At 37.2% G+C, this 22,342-nt stretch overlaps 1 protein-coding gene across 5 annotated transcripts in view; it reads right to left on the bottom strand.

Moving 5' to 3' along the window:
- Positions 1–22,342, bottom strand: part of LOC114240769 (uncharacterized) — a 134,574-nt gene that overhangs the window by 27,061 nt on the left and 85,171 nt on the right. For all 5 annotated transcript variants that reach the window (XM_028171441.2, XM_089729681.1, XM_028171444.2 and 2 more), the window contains exon 2: positions 2,819–3,070. In XM_028171441.2, coding sequence (XP_028027242.2) covers positions 2,819–3,070 — 252 coding nt within the window. The remainder of the gene's footprint in view (positions 1–2,818; positions 3,071–22,342) is intronic.

Below are 22,342 nucleotides of genomic sequence, written 5' to 3' on the forward strand. Positions count from 1 at the left end.
AAACGATAATTTTAACTCAACCTACTGGTGGTAGGACCTCTTGTGAGTCCTTGTAGGTATCACCACCCCGCCTATTTCCGCCGTGAAGCAGTAATGCGTTTCGGTTTGAAAGGTGGGGCAGCCGTTGTAACTGTAACTATACTGAGACCTTAAAATTTATATCTCAAGGTGGGTGGCGCATTTACGTTGTAGATGTCTATGGGCTCCAGTAAATACTTAACACCAGTTGAGCTGTAAGCACATCCCACCATGTAAGCAATAAAAAAAAATACAAAAATACAGTATGTTATTTTATGTAATAACGAACTAAATTTTATGCGCTCTTGATTTTGTCAAATCGCTACGAAACTAGAAAATCGTGTAGTTCAGATCTGCTACTGCTATAATAAAATGCTATCGAGCTGATCTGATGAGGTGGGAGGGCTGTAAAGGCATTATTGAACAGCCAATAGAGCCATCGAGTTTGGGCTCATGATAATACCGTTCAATTCAAAGGATAATGAAAGTACAACTTCCAAAGTGAAATCTTAATAAATGTAAATTTAAAACTACAAAACAATATATGTAGTTACACAGTTAAAATTTTTCGATAAAATATTTAAATGTACTATAAGTACTATGAACAAACATTACTAAGAAATATATTTTTTTATTCACTCGATTTTACAATTTGTTTTTGGATATGCCATTTTTATAACGTATAATTGTCGGAGATTATTTAGGTAGTGAAATTGTTGTTATGTTAATATATCTTAGTTTTGGTTTGATTTGAAAAAGTTTGAGTACGCTAAGCTTGTACTAAGTTAGTTTAGTATATATAAATGTTCAATGCTTATCTCGCAAAAATTACCAGTATATTTATTATATAGCTTACAGAAAGACCCTAAAGGGGCAGATAGAAAGAACAGAGTATCGAATTACAGCAATAAGGTGCACGGGCCGTGAGCTCGTCCACCCATCTAAGCAACAAAAAAAAAAACATCTAATTGAACTTTAAACTGTTATAGTTTCATTAAAATTTTCGTTAATTAATTCAATGTGCAAAGATACGTAATTATCAATTAATTTTAAAGATACCGATGGTAGTAAGCACAATCTTCACATGCCAATCACCTTGTCCGCTGTGACCACGAAAAATACAAAATACGAAAAACGTTGTAAATTTCGAATTGCGAGTCATAAACGCGAATTAAACCGTAAAAGTATTCTTTTTTGTCTCAATTACACGGAAACTCGACGAAAATAAACAATAGAATGATTTCAATAGTCATTCTATCACTGAACCGTTGATATATTTCCGGGAATTTTAATAGGAAATGGATATGGAAGTCTATCGGATGTGTTTCACTATTGCCGGAAATTATGAGACGATGGGACGTCAAAAGTATGTAGTTTACTTATTTGCTGTTTTATTTCTTGAGGGCTTGCGTAGATGTTGAAGTTACTTGAATGTGATTTATAATTTTATCGTTAAGCAAGTACTTTTTAAAAGCGTAAAATCGTCTTCTATGAATTTCAAAAGAAAACCTTTGTTTTTGAATTCTTTTAATTTGTTGTAGGCAAGCTTGTGGTTAGTTAGTGGTCATTGACACCAGTAGCGCCAGGCTCATAGTCAAGCTACTCTCTTATTGCTAAAGCTGACTGCAATATTAATATATATATTTATTATGTTGTTTCTATTTTAAAAAATATAGTTTTTTTTTGCCGTTCATTCGATCTTAACAAAAATTAAGTTATATTTTTATTATTAAAATTTTAATCCGAAATACATTACAGATGATTTTTTTCGATTATATGGCTTCATTTATCACTACATAGTATAAAACAAAGTCGCTTTCTCTGTCCCTATATCTGTCCCTATGTATGCTTAAATCTTTAAAACTACGCAACGGATTTTGATGCGGTTTTTTTTTAATAGATAGAGTGATTAAAGAGGAAGATTTAAATGTATAATAACATCCATTAAATAGTGGAGAAATCACTAATAAATTACAGTTTCCGAAGCGAAGCGAGGGCGGGTCGCTAGTTACTATTATTTTAAACAATTCAGTTAGACGAATATCGAAATCAAAATAATTCCGGTCGAGATAATCTCGTATCTGACGTACAGTATACTTGTAGGCCTCTCAATATTCATATTTCAAGTTAATTTACCAGCGAGACCAGATTCGGTCCGGCCCTATTACCCCGGTCGTTCTTATCATATATTCATGAAGCTTAGTCAGTCTGCGAGATCGAGTTTATCAACCCTTCCTCATTTGTACGGTCAATGGAAATTAATATACTTGAATTATAAATGTGTGATCCGTATTAAAAATTTAAAATTCATTTGTATGGTATTATCTAATTGTTTAATTTATCTTGTGCTTAATCTGGGTCATACATTTTGTCAGCGCATGAATAGTTCTCTCAAACGTAAAATATATAACAATATTTTTTTAAATGAGCATATTATCAACATAATCGTTGTCAATTAAATATGCATTATCAAGGACAACCCAAAAAGTGTTTGTCATATTTTGATAAAATTTAAATGGGACTATGGGACATGAGAAGCAGCCGGCTTCAAATAAAATAAAAGCTATCAAATCGGTTCACATAGAAATAGTATTGAGGTAACAAACATAAAAAAATATAGTCGAATTTTCTTCGAGCTTTCTTCTTGTTTTTGAAGTTAATTAATTTTTATTTATTGAAATTTCATATAAAATGGTAAAATGAAAAAAAAAAAGCTTTATATTTTACAAAAGAAATCTTGGGCCAACACAAAAATCAGTTCGCAATATTCAGAAGCAATCGGCGTAAACGTTTTACGTACCGAATATTTTCCTGGCACGTAAATGGGCTGGGAATGCGACGTGGTCAGATTATTTAGGGCCAAGGACCCTGGGCTGGCTGAAGGTGGAGTTTGCGGGGTACCAGGGCCCCCCAAGACTCTCATCCTAGGAGACATCTCATCCCATTCGTGCCTTCGAAGTTCTTCGAGGTGGTCCAGGACGTCGCCGTAGTGAGTGGAGAATAGGTCTGCGTAACGAGAAGCCAAACCTTCCAAGTAGCCTCGATCCCCATCCTAAAAAGAAAAGAAAAAAAAAGCATTGTGATATTGTCTAATTATTTTGTTTGTAGGAAATTTTGATGTCGCATACGTTAACTGATCGACTGTTTTATTACAATAAAACGCGCGCAATGTGAGCTTTAAGCCCGTAATGTAAAACAAAATTAGGAAGAAGGAATTCTTAAAGAATTTACCAACAAAACACGTCGGTGCTAATTGCTCGGCAGTAATTGGCATTGACACGGAAAAATTAACAAAAAAAAAAGTTATACTGTAATTATGCTGCGTATAGTCCTGTTCGGTTGAAGTGATCCTTTCCTTCCACGTAATTTCCGTTCGCTCTCAAAAAGGGGGAAAATAGACTAAAAAAGGAGGCAATTAAGATCAGCAAGTTAGAATTATGGCCGGATTAAATCGGGGGTATTCGTTGTCGTAATTAGCGTTGCGTGTTTGTTAAAGTCGTTTTACTGAAAATCTTTAGCTATTTTTTGTTTATCAACTTCCTATGTATTACGTGTTATTTAGCCTAGGCGTTATTTATCACTAAAAAATATTCGTTTTGTTGCTATAGTTGCTTAAAGGAGAATGCTTCCTCAATATCTTTTAGTGTTTATCGGAGTACATAAACGCCTGAACAGAGCGCTGTTGTCAACCTGAGATGGAAATCACAATTATACATTGTAGACTTTTTGGCGGGAACGCGAGAAGTGAAGTAGTTGTGATTTGTTTTATTTTGTCTATTTAGTGTTTCTTCCGGTTTAAATATGTAATAACAGTGGTTTATTAACTATTTAATATCTGTGAAAGTGCACAAATGCGGGAAAATGAAACAAAGTCGCTGGACGTCTCGTCTCGGGATCCTCCAAAAAGTCCACTGAAAAAATCTTAGTGAATCACCACCATTTTACTGAGATTATATTTCATCTAATACCATCTCATTTCATTTGATTTCATCCCATTTGATAAATGCGTCATATTAATCATCTTCATTTCATTTCACCATTTTTCATAAAAATAAGATTAAAAATTTAAATAAGACATGACTTAAGTCTTAGTTACCGGGTCATAAAATCCATTATAAAAAAAAACACAATTATACGGACAGTTTACAATCCGCATGACGGTTTCGTGGTACACAAGAATCAGTAATTACACGAATTTAAATATTAAGCGAGTCGTGTCCCTGAAGCGGAGTGCGTGCAAGTCGGATCCAATAGCTACCTGCAGCTTGTCGCCTGAAGGATGGGTCTGGACTACCCGATAATGAAGCAATGGACCGGACTGGATATTGAGCACTCCGGATCCAAACCGAAATTTAGGCTACGGTAATGAGCAGAATTGATGTATGTATGTGTTTATAATTATTCTTATTCATTTATAGTTTTTTATAAAGTTCAAATGATTTGTTAAAGAATATTTCAATTATTCTATGTACATAAATATGAAGTGGTTAGGTACTGAAATAAATATTTTTTATTTAATTATTGTGGGATTAGTTTAAATTAAAATACTTCAAATCAATTTGAAGTAGCCGAAAGAAACACTTTTGAAACGAATTGAAGTAGCGTTTGTAAAACAAAAACCAAATCAAATACAGAAGAGAAATCCATACGGTAGTTACTAAGTAAAACAACTTCATAATACGTTTAACGTATAAACAAAACGAATGCAGGCGTTCAACATGAAAATCATCACAGAGATAGTTACAGAAAGATACTGCGGCCAGAAAGTAGACAAGAAAATAAACAAACTGGAAATAATCTCGGTGCAAACGAACTCTTTCATTGAGAGAACCGAAGACGCGATCCGCGCCGCGTAACGCCACGACTACTTTGATAAGCACGCGGTTTAATATCCTATGTCGAAATAGTATTGGAGATAATGAAATATATGTACGTACAAGTACTGTATTTTGCTAACCGTAAAAATGTATTTGTAAATGTGTTTACATTAGTAACCGAACCCGTATTGTTGAGGAAAACAAAACATACTTATTTCAGTTTTAATACTACAATTGGGTAGACAGCACACCCGGTGTTAAATTAATATTGCACGTAAAGACATGAATACTATTGTAATAATGGGTAGGATTTGGGTATCTACCCATTAAGTCTCACACCGATTACTACATAAGAATGCAGCCTTAATTTTTTAAATGATATTATTATTACTAAAATCATATTCACTTAGATAGATTTTTGCCCGACTGGGGTTTGGATCCCACTCATAATCCATACTATCACATAGTCCTCTTCATTAAATCAAGAACGATTTTTTACAAACCTTTTTACTGTGTTATTGCATTGTTTGTAAACGTCATTAAAAGGTTAATCAATTTGATAGCTTAAAAAGATTCAGCGAACGAGAATCGAAGCTACATCAGCGGAGTACCACACTTAGAATTCAACCGGCGGTCGCGCGTCGAGTCAAAGATGGTAGAGGGTTTATTTCCATTTTTAAATGAGAGCGGCTGAGAGCTTTGTCGGCTACGAGTTGTGCTCTGGGTTTTAAGTGGATTAAATCGCTCTACGCTCGTAAAACCGACAAGTGCTTCAGCCAAGAATTAAAGTAACCGTTCGACTTTTGCATGAGAAATTGCTAGTGGGGCATTGCTCTGTAGTCCGGCCGATTTGACGCCGCAATGTGCTCTATCTATTTTCTTCATTAGTTTAATCAGCTCTCAGACGAAAGCAACTGCCGTGCGAATGCATTAAGGCGGAATCCATTGGCATTATCTGTTGTTGCATTACAAAAGTTCTAGAATTTAGATTTTCAAACGGCGACAGTACGTTCTCGTGAAGTTTGTTTGAGAAAAAACTGAACTCGAAGGAACTCAATAAGACGATAAATAGTTCGCGACTCTTCAACAGATGGCGAAGTATTGCCCTTGAATTTAAATGGTACATTAAGACTACGTTCGGTCGCTTAGAGCATTGAAACGAGTTCATTGAATGGTTTGCCAACGGCGGACGGAATGTTTACGAAAAACGACCAATTTGAAAGACAGGTAATAGAAACAAAACAATGGAATCTTGGACGTTCGTAGCTCTCATTTTAGATTGAATCTAAAATAGTGTGTACGGTATTCGAGTGTTTTGTGTGCTACTCAAATGTCATCTATTTTATGCTATGATCACATTAATAATATCTACGAAGGTTTTTTAAATTATAAGATACTTATATAGGAATACATATGTTGTAGGAAAACATATGTTTGAAGAGTTTTGTAAATGATCGCTTCATGATATTAAGAATCTCTTTCCGTTTTTAAGTAGCTATTTCACTAAACAATCTATATATTAATACGTGAAGCTGAACTTTGTATCCCTTTTTACGAAAATTGCGCGGACGGAGGAGTATGAAATTTTCCACACTTATAGAGAATATAGAGAAGAAGTGCACAACGCTAATATTTTTTTAAAATAATGCATAAAAGATACATTAAATAGATAAAGAAAACATTACACACCCTACGTACCATGTATTTGACGCACACACGCATGCATACAATTTATTGTCAAGCTTTTGTTCTTGACGTCTGTTGTCAAATTGAGAATAGATTAAATATTATTTGTCTTTGTTAATATTTTTTATAGTGTAGTCTTGGCTAAATTTGTGATTATAGAAGTATAAAATACAATCATAATAGTGTACAAACTTACAATTCCAATTAATTATAGTCGAATTTCGACTACTACGGGACCTCTAGTAAGAATAAATACAGTATATTATTATATACTATATGCTACGTGCTCACGTCACTCTTGTCCAAAGTAAGAGGTTCCTACTCCGGCAGACATCTTGATGTGCATTTACTCAATTCATCATCATTTACGTACATTTACTCAGATCAATTTTTAATGCTTACTCTCTACTCTTTCTAAAAATATTATAGTCTCATTTCGAAAGTATGTAGTTGAAATTTATCAAAACGAAGTTATCTTCTACGTGAACTGAATACAGATTAAATTTAGAATGAATTGCAAAACTTTTGCGTTATTTTGGTCTCCAGCAAATCGGTTCAGCTTTTCCACTTAAATGTAGATAGTTTGTCTGACTACAAACAATAGACAGCTCTGATTCGAATACACGACAACATATAATTGTTTGTTTTATTTTTAATTTTCGTAAAATATCGACTTATTTCAGAAAGAAAAGTCTATATTTTTTCAACATATTACTTACCACGTAATACAATCAAGCTTATTTAATTAAGGATTGTAAGATACAAGCTTGCGGATCACTAATGCAATATTATCACCACCGCATGCTGTAGGCATTGGTATTATAAGTTGTGTAATTAATAAGAGAATTTTATACGTCAGTACCCTATTATGCTCGAGAGATTTCACTGTACTTAAGACAGAGTTGAACGAAATTTGAAAAGGTATTGGGAAGACGGTGATAAATATGTATCTCCTGCACAAATCTAAGTATATATATTTACGAAAAATTTTATCGAAAAGTTATAGCTAGCCAAAAAGTTATTAGAAATGCAATTTTAAATCATGAAATTTTTTTATTTATAAAAAATAAAAAAACTGAATTGAATTCGTGGTTTGAATTTTATCTGTAACGCCACTATTAAAATCGAAATTTATATACATTTGTTTACATACATAGGTTTGGTTTTTACGTGCTTATTATAAGTCTCATTTGTTCATAATCCACTTAAGATTCAGGGACATGACGCCTTTTCGTTACGCGATGCTTTTTAACCCGTACCGCAAGTAGCGTTAAAGTTTGTTCAAAAAAACCTTCCATATCCAACGACCCCAATGATTTTGTTTTTTTTTCCCTACCTAATCTAGTAACTTCGAGGGGTTATTCTAGATTCACTGAGCTAATAGGTAAGCTCACGGGGCTCAAACCGGAAGTGTTACTAGCACTGGCCCTAGCAAGAGCAGTGCTTCACAGAATCTACCACCGGATCGGAAACGCGACCCACTGAGAAAATCCGGCGAGGAACTCAGTGGGCTGCGTCTATGGGATAATTTACTTGTCGAGCCTGGGAAAATCCGTAATGACGTGATTAGGGCGACGTCGACTGTTTACCATTTGGTTCACTGGATCGGATATGTTTCTGCTGTATTTTGGGTACAGTGGCAAGAACAAGCACTAAAAGCCCCAACATACAAATCTGGAATCGAGCCTAGGTCTCGTGATATAATATATAAGGTTCCTAACCACTTGACTTCGGTACCAATAATCTACCTAATTATACAGGAAGCAGTCATGCGTTACCTACCCGCTGGTCTGATCTGGTAAAGTTGCTCACCGGCCTGCTAATAACTGAAGCTATAAAGACCGCTGAGGACAGGAAGACGTGGGGAAGCATTGTGCATCGAGTGGTCCACATATGAAATTAGACACGGCCTTCAGCAATGAAGAGACCGACTCAGAAGAAGAAGTCGTGCATTCGTGATTGCGCTGAAGCTTATAAATGTTTTAAATACATTTAAAATTTTGATCTTGTATCATTTTATCACCGTTGTGATATCCGTGAGCTGGGTTAGTTTTTTTTGTTTATGAATGAAGAATTACTGATGGCTCGGAGACCTTTCCAGTTTCACCAGGACAGGTGGGCGAGCACGGACTCAGCCAGAAGGGGTGGGATTTGCTTCGAACTTCCGTTGCAGCTGATACTTTATTCGTATTTTTTACTGGTGGTAAGACCTCTTGTGAGTCCGCGTGGGTAAGTACCACACCCCTGCCTGTTTCTGCCGTGAAGCAGTAATGCGTTTCGGTTTGAAGGGTGGGGTAGCCGTTGTAACTATACTGAGATCTTAGAACTTATATCTCAAGGTGGGTGGCACATTTACGTCGTAGATGTCTATGGGCTCCAGTAACCACTTAACACCAGTTGGGCTGTGAGGTCGTCCACCCATCTAAGCCATATTTTTTTTTTGTAAAAACCTCACAATACATTTTCAATACATTTCGTATTTCGCTATTTCTTATTTCCCTATTTTGTGTGGCTTTTTAAACGGCTTCAGATCACGGTTCATGTGGTTAGTGTGGTTATCCGAAGTCTTTCACAGTGTTTTTACTGAAGGGGTTGACCCCTTTCATTACAAATTTTACGAATATTCAAACATTTCACGGAAAATTTTTGGTGTTTTTGAAAATGTTGTCTGAACATAAGTCTAAAGCTTGTAATGTAAATTACATGCACATAAGGTTAATATTATTTTAAGAATGTAACAGCTACCCGAAGTGAAAAGTAGCAAAGCGTATCATACAGCATTTGTTAAGTACAAAATACATATAATGAGTTCTCTAGGGACGGGTTTAATCGGTAATTTATGCTCATCAAGCAGACAGACGCGGACAGGCTCGAAGTCACCATTAAGGGTCTGTCATAAAACTGGTCCCTAGTTGCGCGGAGGTAAGTAGAGGCTGAATTAATCCAATTAAATTTCATTAAAATTTAAGTATATTTAACTAATAACACGTAATATTGATGTTAATAGCTTTTGCTTCAAAGTTATGGTTTTAATTTAACTAATAGGTATCATCCTATTAGGCGATAACTTGATACCGAGTCTATGGACAGGGGATATCTTTAAGTCCATGGGAGTCGCATATTTGACGGGGAGTGCTCTGAGGAATCCTTCGTCATTATAATATCATGGTGAAAACACCACCGCATGATTCAGTTACGGAACAAAATTTCATATCTCTTTAATTTGACTAAATGCCGCAGAGACTAAAGTTGATTTGATTTCAAATGACGTACTCATTTTCAGCATTGACAGTATCAAATATTATGAGTATATATTATTACAGTAATTTTTTTTTTATTGCCCTTGACAAATATTATCAGTATATATTATCAGTAGTATTGACAGTATCATGTTCAGTATCAAAAAATCATCAGAAAACAGCATCATATGTACCTAATCGTGTGACTACGTTAACTTAGCCCATTTCAATAGTAAACCAAGAGACTTTCTGGCTCCATAGACATCCTTGGGCCCGCGGTCCGATCCTAATATCTGCGGACTTTCAAGACCCACATACCTCGCGTGCCTCTAGGTGGAGAAACCTCATGAACGAGGTTCGGCCACGTGTCCCAAAAAAAGGGTCATTTTGGCGTTACATTAACAATGGCATGGGTAGGCTTTTCTACTAAATCAAATCCTCACTAAAATAATATACTATAATAATAACATATTTTGACAGTCACCTACCTTCTGGTGCAATGTCATTTCAGACCCAGGCATTGTGTAAGAGACGTATGTCCCGCGACTGTGCCGCCATTATTTCTATTGTGGCAGTTCAACGAACCAAAGGTCTATCTTACACTAATTTGATTTGTACATGACGCAGTGTCATGTGACAGGAATTCATGTGGACATGACTCTAATCATTACGGTTGGATTATATATCTTATCACGTTTTCACTTGTTACAACTTTACATTTATTACCGGCATCTAAAATTGACAATTTTTGTTTGCCGAGAATGAAATGGTTGTACAGGGATATTTAAAAAGTGAATTGATTAAGCCAATGAAAAGAATATCAAGGTTTTAAGCGACACACAATGAGTGTCTAATAAAAAGAAACATTCTTTCTCACCTGACGACCAGAAAATTGTCATGTGCTAGTCGAGTTCACAGTAAAGACCTACAGGATTATTATTCTTCGGGATGCGAATATTGCGCAAGCGAAGCCTGTTAATGAATTTTAAAGTGGTTTGGTTGGTCACTAGATCTAATTAATAATGAGATGGTAAAAATGAGAAATCTACGACATTGACTCATTTATCGGTTAGTATTAGATTTAAAGAATCAACATTGATTTACTAGCCATCACTGTTCTCGTAAGAAAAATTAGATAAGTTTCGTAAGTTATATTAAAAGTCTCAATCAAAACTTAATTGAGCAAAGCGTCGAAGGTAGGATTAGTAGTTTAGATCAGTAATTAAATTAAAATTAACACTTTGCAGTTACGTTAAAATGAAAAGGTGATCCAAACGATATAATAATTTAGCGTCGCACTCTATAATTAAGATCAATGCTAACGAAATGAAGCCGTAAAACTGTATATTTGAGAGATCGACAAATTAATTGCTTAATTTAATGATAATTGTACCCTACCGGCTCTACAATTTAACGTTTTCTTTAAGTCAAATTTATTTTTCTATGAACATTTAATCTATATATATAAAAATGAATTGCTGTTCGTTAGTCTCGCTAAAACTCGAGAACGGCTAGACCGATTTGGCTAATTTTGGTCTTAAATAATTTGTGGAAGCTCAGAGAAGGTTTAAAAGGTAGATAAATATGAAAATTCCCGGAATTAAATAAAAACAACAATTTTGTTTTTCCTTTGATGTGTCCCCCGTCGGACGGATTTCTTTTGTTTGTTTTAAGTTTATTTTATAAAAAACTTAGGTCTTTTATTTATCGATTGAGGCACTACGAAGTCTGCCGGGTCAGCTAGTGAGCAATATAACTGTATGCAACATACGCACGGTATATGTTCTATTCATAGATTAATATCTCGCACAATATATTGACATGAATGTAATATAATATTTGTCACTTCCAGAATAAATACGAGTTTGATAGCACCTCAAACGCGTAAATTCAACAAGTCGCTTAAGATGTTTGCTCTGGAAAAATATAACATTCCTTCTTCAGCTGAAAATGTAGTCACAATATTTTCAGTACCGAACACTTGGATAATCTATTCATTTTCACACAGATTATTTATGAATATATTTTTTTTTGTTATAAATTCTGGTAAAAGGTGTTTGTAGTAGAAAAGGAACTACAAAACATCTTTGTTACTACAATTGCAACTATTATTTATAGTTAATCTTATAATTAACTTTTCAAACAGAAACATATCTGTTATATTATGTATTAGTGTTTTATTATTTTATTATTATTATTATTATTGTTATTTTGTATTGTATCAATAAGTAAATTGATTAGATTTTACTCTTCTACCAATTTATGTAAAGCTCTCCCTCATTAAGAACGGTTAACGGGTAGATAACTCAATTGTTGAGTTAAGATCGCTATTTTATAACTTTTCGCAATTATTGTATTGTATTAACTGTGTGTACAATAAAGAATAAAGAAGAACATATGTTGCTTTGCGGAAGGAATAATCATGAAGACGACGAAAACGATAAAAACATCCTACCGTAAAAACATCTAAAAACAATCAAATGTGAAAGCATTTATGACTAAAACAAAAGACGATAAACTTCGCAGAATGAATCTATTCTTGCCCGCATCTCTAGACAATACTATTCCAATTCAACAGATCCATTTATCTCGGGAGGAAGAATTCCTCGCCATTACATTCAGTAGCCTTTACCGCCGATACTATTAAGAGATCACGAATCTAAAATAGCATTGCACGGTAAATACGCGAACAAAACGACTAAACAGAGACAATAGCTAATGCGAGTGAATTTAACTTGCGTCAGGAACTTGGAATCTGGACGCTGTTCAATTCAGTGGTGAATCAAATTGTTGTATCGTCGTTTTCTTTTTCTTTTTTATTTATTATCTTAAAATAAATATTGGAACTCTACAAAGTCATTTTCATTAACAAAATTTTTGCTCTGGACTTTATAATTTATTTAAAAGTAATCTAATACTTTAAAAAAGATATGAAATAGTAGCATTAATATCAGCATTTGTGAATATTTGTATAATGTGTCCGCTTCTTAATATTTTCGTTGAGGTTGAGGTTGCGAGTTACTTGTGAGGTGGAGTTTTATACCACAGTAGATTGTCTGAACACATTTTCATATTATAAAAAAGTGTATGTATAAAACATGATTCGCTAATTTAAAAGAAATTAGACTCTGGCCTAAATGTCAGAAATCATCGAAAGTATGATCTATTTTAAATAAAATACGACACATTGAAGAACTCTACTTTTTTTTTTTTTTTCGGGTAGAGGGCCGAACCTCCTACGAGATCCCCGCGCAAAAGGGGCGCGCGGGGTATGTGAGACTCAACGATCTGCATGGTGTTGTGAGCAGACCGCGGGCCCAAGGATTTTAGGACCCACCCACTAAACGACTCCCCTGCACTCTTACACCCGACGTCCGATCCCCTCCGAGGTCAGAACCCGGATGAGGTAGGGGGGCTACCGCGGTCAACACTACAACCAGACGGCGCGGCTCACCCCAAGGACGCCCAGCCGACGGAGCCTTCGAGGCGAATCGAAGGCTCTGAAACGTCGGCCGTCTCGGTACGGCAGCCCGTCGGGCCGCCCAGACGGTGCCGCTGGTGTCCCGGAATACCCCGCTGGACCAGAACCAGCCTGCCGGGTCGGGACGCGATACACCGTCGACCGGTCGCTCTAATCACTCCACGGGAGCGCGCTAGAGTGCTGGTAGCGCGCCGCGCGGCCTCACTCCCTCAGGTCGCCCCTTGACCTTCACCGGGGGGAGGCCGCCACCTACAGGGGCCGGGACGTACGGGCGTATTCCCGCCTCCGGCCCCCGGCTCGACGGCGACGGATCGGTGCGGAAAGGGAAGAGCTCTCCCTCTCTCGCTCCGCCGCCTCCTTCTGCGAGATGGTGGACTCGCAGAAGTCGTGAAGAACTCCCCTGGGTTGAAAGTTTTTTTTTTTTCTACCTATGCTTATAGCCTTGAGAGGCTATATCAGCTTCGAACTAAAGTGTAGGTGAGCTCACGGGGTTCAAACCGGAGTGTTGCTAGCACTGGCCCTAGCAAGAGCAGTGCTTCGCAGAATCTACCACCGGACGCGACCCACTGAGACGATCCGGCGAGAAACTCAGTGGGCTGTGTCTGTGGGTTAATTCGCTCGTCAAGCCCTTCGTCGCAAGCGACGGCTTCGACGAGGACGGTGACCGCTGCTTGTGGTACCTAAAAGCACCATTAATGGATCGGAAGGATCCGTAATGACGTGCTTTGGGCGACGTCGACTATTTACCATTCGGTCTACAGGATCGGGTATGTAGTTTCCAGCGGCCACGACAACAGGGTTTTCATGTCGTGCCGCCTTCTCAAAGTGGCGCAATGATGCCGACTGTAGATACTTACTGACTGAATCAAGCTCCAGGTCATCGTGGAGATCCACGTTCCGTTGACTGGTAGAGAATGTCTCAGGCATTATGTCCGCCATTGTGCCTTTGTGCATGAAGTTGAATAAAAAATTAAATAAATATTATATAAAACAAATATGTATATACTAAAATAAATAACTATTGAATGAGTTTTACTAGGAATTCAAATTACTGCGATTCCCCCTGAAGAAGTCGACACATCAGGATTTACAACATACATTTAACGTTGTGTTTAAAATGCGGCTGTTTATTCCAACTTCAATAAAAACTTTTGGTAAATAAACAATCAATCACGGAATCCCGGTGGTTTCCACGAATACGAGACAATTTAGTGCTTGCTTGCACTAACAAAATTTATGCCTGACACTACGTCCCAATTGCATCCGACTTTTAACTGATTTTGAGGAAAAAAACATTTTATCGTATCAAACAAATATCTTATCGAATCGAAAATTCATTCGCTATCTGACGACGAAGAAGTCGGGATACATCTAAAGACATTTAAGGGAACACAAGAAGAATAGCAACAATATTTCTGGACGAAGTACAGAGTAGATGTAGATATCCAATAGCTAAGCCAATAGATACCCGAGGGAAATAAAAGGAAACTGCTAAACTCTAAACCTCCGATACACGCAACTATAAATGAGATTATATAGAAAATACCGTTAACAAACAAACACTAAAACAACAGCCCAGGGAATACATCAAAATCGTAAAAATTTAATACCGAACAAGTGTTGGACAGACAATTTAAATGGTATTATCCATATAAAATCGCTTGAAGGAGCACTTTCAGAGAAGGAAATGTGAAGTATACGAGAAATGTATTGGACGGATATTGAGTTTTGATGTCTCTTCATGATGCGTGTCTAGAGTGTTTTCAAGATAATAAAATAGATATAATACAAGCGTATCGTGTACTATTTCAAGTTATAAGTTCATAGTTTTCGATTCAAAGAATTGTGATACATTATTAAAATTCGGAGCACATTAATTTCAAAGTAATAAATCGAGAAATATAACAACATATACATGCACACATATAATCTGGACGTTTTACGTTAAAATCTCAAGTTATTGGTTAATGGTAGGCAGCGGCTTGGCTCTGCCCCTGGTATTGCTGACGTCCATGAGCGACGGTGACCACTTACCATCAGATGGTCCGTATGCTCGTCTGCCTACAAAGGCAATAAAAAAAATTATCATATTTTTCAGTCAATAATTGCAATTTTTTTTAACTTCACTGACTAAACTTAATTCAATTGAATAATATAGTATGAGAATGATGTATTGTTTCCTGAATCATTGAAGCGCAGACATAAAGTACGGTACATTTGAATAAGACGTGGGTGCCCAGGCGCGACTTGAGATAAAATCGTACCGCAATGTAATAATAGCTTCGCGATACAGAAACGCAAGCTATGACTGTTATGAGTCACGGAGAAATTGACAAGTACCCTACTACACTAATACACAAAGATAAATGCAATTATAATAGCCATTCCGAAAACAATATTACTTCTGAGAGAAATATCACGAGAACAGTAATCTAACCGCTCAAAGAATTTCATAATTGGATATTCATTACTTAAAATGACGCTTCCATAAGGTTTCTTTATCTACCGCATGACTTTAAATGCAATTTATCTTGAACTTTATGGCTCAAGGTATAGGTTCGAGCGGAATAATGCTGTTTTTTTTTATTGCTAACATGAGTGGACGAGCTCACAGCCCACCTGGTGTTGAGTGGTTACTGGAGCCCATAGACATCTACAACGTAAATGCGCCACCCACCTTGTGATATAAGTTCTAAGGTCTCAAGTATAGTTACAACGGCTGCCCCACCCTTCAAACCGAAACGCATTACTGCTTCACGGCAGAAATAGGCAGAGTGGTGGTGCCTATCCGCACGGACTCTCAAGAGGTCCTACCATCAGTAATAGTGTTTATTTGATAAAGAGTACATTTTGCAAAGACATTATTACAATAGTAGCTTTATCGACATCGCTGGCTTATACTTGTAGTCGTAAACCACGAAATGCATCGACAAAGCATTTGGTTTTGCACGTGGGTGAGTTCTGACAACCGTGTGCTGCTACAACTATACCCCGTCTCAACCAGTAAAACTATAACTGCTACTCATACGTTTTCGTTCAAAACCAAATCTGCTAAACGCGAAAAACAAAGTATGACAAATTTTACCCTAAAAAAGCCGATGAGATTGATTACGTTAATCCAGAAACATACAAATTAGAATGACTTTATTTCTCATTAGATACAAACTAAATTTCTTCAATCGCGGCCCTTAATAAAATTCTAAATCAGTCCAAGCATGCAGCCACCTAAATCAAACGAAAGATAGAAATCGACGGGGCAATATTTCATGCACGTACCAAAATAAAAAGACAAATATTCTAAATTTAAAACGTCCAATCTGTCAACGGTCGAGCGAGCGTGTTGTGCGACGACGAATGGTTGCAAACGATACCTACATCTGTTTTCTATTTTCAGATTTGTCAGTGTTGAGACCACTGTCGGCACCGGAACTGGAAAGACAACTCTTTTTAAAAGACAAGAAGTTGACGACGAAAGGAAATCGCGCAATCGACACGATCAAACTTTCGTCAGGAATTCAAGATATTTGTGATTGGATTTCGAAATGTTTTCGTCGATCCGTAGCGATTGTTCGGAGCGAGCAGTTTCCCGCCTCCGTCGCTTATCGCAAAGCTTTGTACTCAACGCATTAAGCTAATTTGAATGGTGAAGGGCCCGCTCAAAAAGCCGTTGTTCGAATTCTTCTCTTTGGGCAAGCGGCTGCCGGCTTGATTGTGGGAGCCGACGTTGCATGGATTGCATTCTGTTCATCGCACAAGAAGACAGGGAACATTGATGGCGGCTTTTTCATTTAGACGATTGTGCGCACTGGGAGCTCGGAATTTGCGTTGTTTTAATACGCTCATTACTTTCGCTTATTTTATCAAAGAGCTGTAAGCAGATTATTACTTACTAGCTTTTGCCCACGCTTCGTCCGCGTGGAACAGTTACTTTGGCATAACGCTAAATTTTACCTCCACTTCATTTACGTAGAAAGTGAAAATAATTTGGAACTATAGAATGTTAAGGAGCTATACCCCTATTTTGAAACATTCATTATTATTGGAGCTCCACTTGTTACTTGCCTTATCCTGATGTTATATAGCCTATAGCCTTCCTCAAAAAATGGGCTATGTAACACTGAAAGAATTTTTCAAATCAGATCAGTAGTTCCTGAGATTAGCGAGTTCAAACAAACAAACTCTTCGGCTTTATAATATTAGTATAGATGTTAGAATTAAAATTGTTTTAGAGAGAAACTGAAAACATTTATCATCTGTTTGGTCGAATGAATCTAATTAATTTATCTCAAATCATCGGTCGTAGGCTTACTAGGGTCTTTATTTCCGCATTATCAGCAAATTTGTGTGTTACTATTATTATTAACATACGAGAAATTAATACCATGCCAAGTAAATTTGACAGGTAGAGAACAGTATATTATTGCAAACATTTTATCATTCTGAAAAATTGAAAATTAAGAATAAAGGAGATAACAAGTAAATCGATGCTTAAGTTTTAAATTGCGCGGAAGTATCTTGTCCGGTATAAAATTATCCAAACCGACACTTCCAAATAAAGCTGTTGACAAATGAGTTGTTTTGTTAAGTAAGTTAAAAACAGTTGGGATTCAATTTGGCATCATAATTGAGTGACGATCGTTACGTACTATTTGTTGATCTAATGGTGAGTTGTTACCATTGCTTGTGCATATCAGCAAAGTAAGAAGCACAACTTAGCCACTGTCTTCCTCAGAGTACTACTTTCAAAGCACTTAGAGGCAGAAATTTTTATAAGTGATGACCGAATCAATTCTAACCTTTCATCAGGCTATTCCCACATAATATACCAACAAAACTTTTAGAGATTTCTAACGACATACCGACCCTCATGCCATTAGCTTATTTACTTTATATAATTCCAAAATGAAAATCAGACAGAGGTAATTTCAACTTAAACAGATACTTCGTATTTCATTTAAACTTTTTATTTACTCATTGTGATATGTGGTATTTGAGGTGGAAAAAGCCTGTTGTTTTTGCGGTTCGCAAACCCAACAGGTTATAAATTCTGCGAGCTCCGAATGAACACATGCCTCGAGCAAAAGTTGCTGCTACATTAAGATACGTGGGTATCATTTGTTATTGCCCAAGCTTTGTGTGCTTCTTAGCCGTTAATAAACATTGATTAATGGCCATAAATGAGCCACGATTAGATTCAACAAACGGTGTGATTAAACAAATATATATATTTCTCTTTGATGTAACAATACCAATTCGTGCATTCCGATTCGTTTTGTTTTTGTTTACTAAAAAAGAAGTGTGTAAACATATGAAAATAACGAGTGAAATGATCGCTCGACCAAAAATAGTGGGCATTTATTCTTGTGCCAGTCGTCTGGTAGTTAATTGCAGCGTTTTTTCCTCGCTCGACTGCCACGGATTCCGTAATTTGTCTTCCCAGAAATGAGTCGCGTCGTCGAATGCAAGCGACATGTAGATACGACTCGAACTTTTTTTTTTGTGGAATACCCCTCGGATTTCGGGCAGCGTAAATTACGTTTTAGTAGAATACCCGGGGGTAACGTTAGACGGGCTCCGTTCGTAATTACTGTTTTAACTGCAACGACAGAAATGTCAAACGTAACTTATTCCCGAGACTGATATTTCCGTTCGTATTCGAATATCTGGTATTCTTTATTATTCAAGTCGAGCGATAAATTACGATGCAGTAGTAAAACGTGGAACAGGTTCAGATGTATTTTTAAATTAATTTTACTGTTGACAGCCATGCCAAAAACATGTAGTATCTTTTGAAAAGAAAACTATCATTTCAAAAAAATTAATTTAACAAATGTCATTGATTTTAATTCACTGCGTCAATGCACAATCATGCATGCTAACCAGTCACCGTCCTCGCCGATCCGTCGTTTTTTTTTTATTGAAGGATTACTGTTGGCTCGGAGGCCTTTCCAGTTTCACCAGGACAGGTGGGCGAGCAAAGGCTCAGCCAGGAGGGGTGGGATTTGCTTGCAGCTGCCCGAGCGCCTCCGAAGGAGACGTAATAACTCAAGAGCAACTGCTTCGCGAATGAATCTGCTACCGGATCGGAATCGCGACCCACTGAGAAGATCCGGCGAGAAACTCAGCGGGTTGATGCATGGGTTAGGTTGCACGTCGACCTCTTTGTCGAGTTCGACGCGGAACCCGTCACTTGCGACGAATGGCTCGACGAGGAAATTAACCTATAGACGCAGCCCACTGAGTTTCTCGCCGCATCTTCTCAGTGGGTCGCGTTTCCAATCCTTCGGCAGATTCTGCGAAGCACTGCTCTTGCTAGGGCCAGTGTTAGAAACATTTTCGGTTTGAGCCCCGCGAGCTCACCTACTAGAATAGGTAGGAAAAAAAATCCATTCTAAATATAGAGTATAATTTATCTGTATCGATTTATTCATATCGAGTAGTGATATGTAAACTCGTTTTAGCATTTCAAATTTCAACCTGTAAGCAAAAGGAATCGATTACAGTTACGCTGCGGTCAATTTCAAAGACATCGCGGAATCAATACCTCGATACACAATGCGGTTGTGTTTTACGATCGCTCGAAAGATTTACACTCAGAGCTTGTGCTATTTACGCTAACCGCTTTTCATATTTATGATTACGCTCACGCACATTACAGTGGGGTATTACGTTGGCCGTGACCCCGCGGTCTCGGAATACGACGATCCGACCTAACCATTGTGACTGAGTTACGATTATTTGGCGAAGCGTTAAAGCCTCATCTGATTATAATTTTATTTACGGTTCTAATAAAATTCGATGCCCGATTGTCTTTTTCACTCAACGGAGCTGCGAATTTCAGTAAGATGATATTTGCGGTTTTTTTTATTCGTTAAGAGGGCGGGTCGAAATCACGCGCTTATGACTTCTACGCGAATAGTGCCACTCACCCTGATACATATATAGATAAAAACTTCAGAGGCGTCAAGGGACACCCGGATGGAACGAAGTTCCTTTCGATTAATTAGTGAAGGAATTGTAATTTTTTTTTAAGTTATAATAATAAATTACGGCATTATGAAGAAGAAAAAAACAATACTATGAACTAAATTACTATTGTTGAAACGCTATCTCGAAAAACTGTACTCATTACGCGGACCAATCGGATACGAGCAATGTCACGCGATAAGCGCCTACACGTTGATTGGTCAGAATGACGGATCTAAAAAGTGTCGTGACAACTTTTCGTAAGAATTTTTTCCGTCTAGCCCGCTTTCACAACGCGCGATAAGGAACTTCGTTCCAATAAATATATAATAATCTAATAGATATTTAGTATTTAGTTTCATTTATGAATTAATCGAAAAACATGCAAGCTACGCAACACCTACCGCACGGGCTACCTGTGTTAGTACCATTAGTAACGCCATTTTGTTTGGCGCTATTTTGATTACATAATACCATGAAAGTTTTTCTTCCTTATTATTACTGATTCTACGTTACATAACTGACTAAAGTGGTAAATTCCCAACCATTTATGCCACGATTCAGTAGGTCAATCGCCTACATGGGAAGTCGTATGTATTCAGCAATGATCAAAATAACAATTCATTCAATACCTAATAAGAATAGAATTCAGTTTACTTTGGCCACAAAGCCGCGCACTAATTGTAGAATACAATTTTAAATATAGCATATCCTGTCGCAAACCCACATGGGAGCATTGCAATAAAAATATTTACGAGTAAGTACCTCGAAGTTCGCCTATGCTTTGTTTAGAAGCGGCACTTGAAAATGATAAATTGTTACATTTATTTCAAGAGGCACCTTAATGCTTAATAGTTATTTCTTATCTCAGAACGCATTACACTTAAATAAAAAGCCATTAGTATGAGGAAGTTCGTATTTAAATTTAGTTTTTTAATACGTAAATTATAGTTCTGATTCAGTAGGTAATGCTTTATTGTTGTGTGTGATCTTCTAACGTTTTTTTTATTAAGAGAACGTTCTATAGATTTACGTTACAGGAATGATACGTTGGTGACACCATCGTTCTGCATGTATGTCATGTATTTATATTTAGAGGATGAAGCAGCCGCTATACGATACTACTGAGATTAAGGCCCCTAGTCTTAAACATGAGCGTTGAAATTCGCTTGGTAGTGTCCATAGGCTCTGGTGATTCCTGATAGAGGACAGTCAAATCGTCTCAACGTTTATCATAATACTAAACTACCTTAAAATTAATTACTACTACTACTGCGACAGGGCTATGAACCCGAAGAGGGTCTTGGCCAGCGACAATTAACTTTACCATTCATCCCGGCGCTGCGCAACATCTTGCCAGTCCGACACCTGGAGCTCACGTAAATTTCTTTCCACGACGTCAGCCAGCGGTACTTGAGCCTCCCTACAAGGCGGCGTCCCTCCGGTACACCCGCGTACACCCGTTTTACAGCCCGATCCTGTTCCATACGTACTACATACCCAAGCCATCCGAGCCACCGTGCCTTCATTACCCCAGAATATTTGGCTCACCGAAAAGCCTCTCCACATCCCTGTTTTTCCGGACGTGCCAGGAACCGTCACATTTCTGAACTGATCTTTCTCAGTATTTCGCTTCGTCACGAGAAGCCTTGTCTCTTTTTTCTGTGTAAGCGTCCATGCTTCGCATCCATACAATAAGATCGGTCCGACTATAGTCTTGTATATCCGAAATTCGGATATTGGGATATTGAAATTAACGAATGCTTAATAATTTTCAGGGTTGTAATTAGCCCGTGTGATTTGATTCTTTTGCAGGCGGATGTTGACAGTCTCCTTTCATGGTGCTTACGCAGCTGTATGGGACTCGATCCGGCCAAATGTTACTCAATTCATTTTTCCAGAAGAAAAACTTGAACTCGCTAAAACTACATCATAAACCATAGTAAGTTAAAATAAATTGATAGTATTAAGAATCTCCGAGTGAAAGTCGACAGAGAATTAAGATTTCATGTTCGCATTAAGAAAATCTCCTCGAAGGCTTTTAAGTCTCTGGACTTTGTATTGCGGAACTGCAGGAACTTTAGTAAACCGAAAACAAAAATTTTACTTTTCGTTTTTCTAGAATTAAAAAAATT

This window comes from Bombyx mandarina, chromosome 09 (assembly GCF_030267445.1).
Source record: "Bombyx mandarina strain Sakado chromosome 09, ASM3026744v2".
In the NCBI taxonomy this organism is placed as follows: Eukaryota; Metazoa; Arthropoda; class Insecta; order Lepidoptera; family Bombycidae; genus Bombyx; species Bombyx mandarina.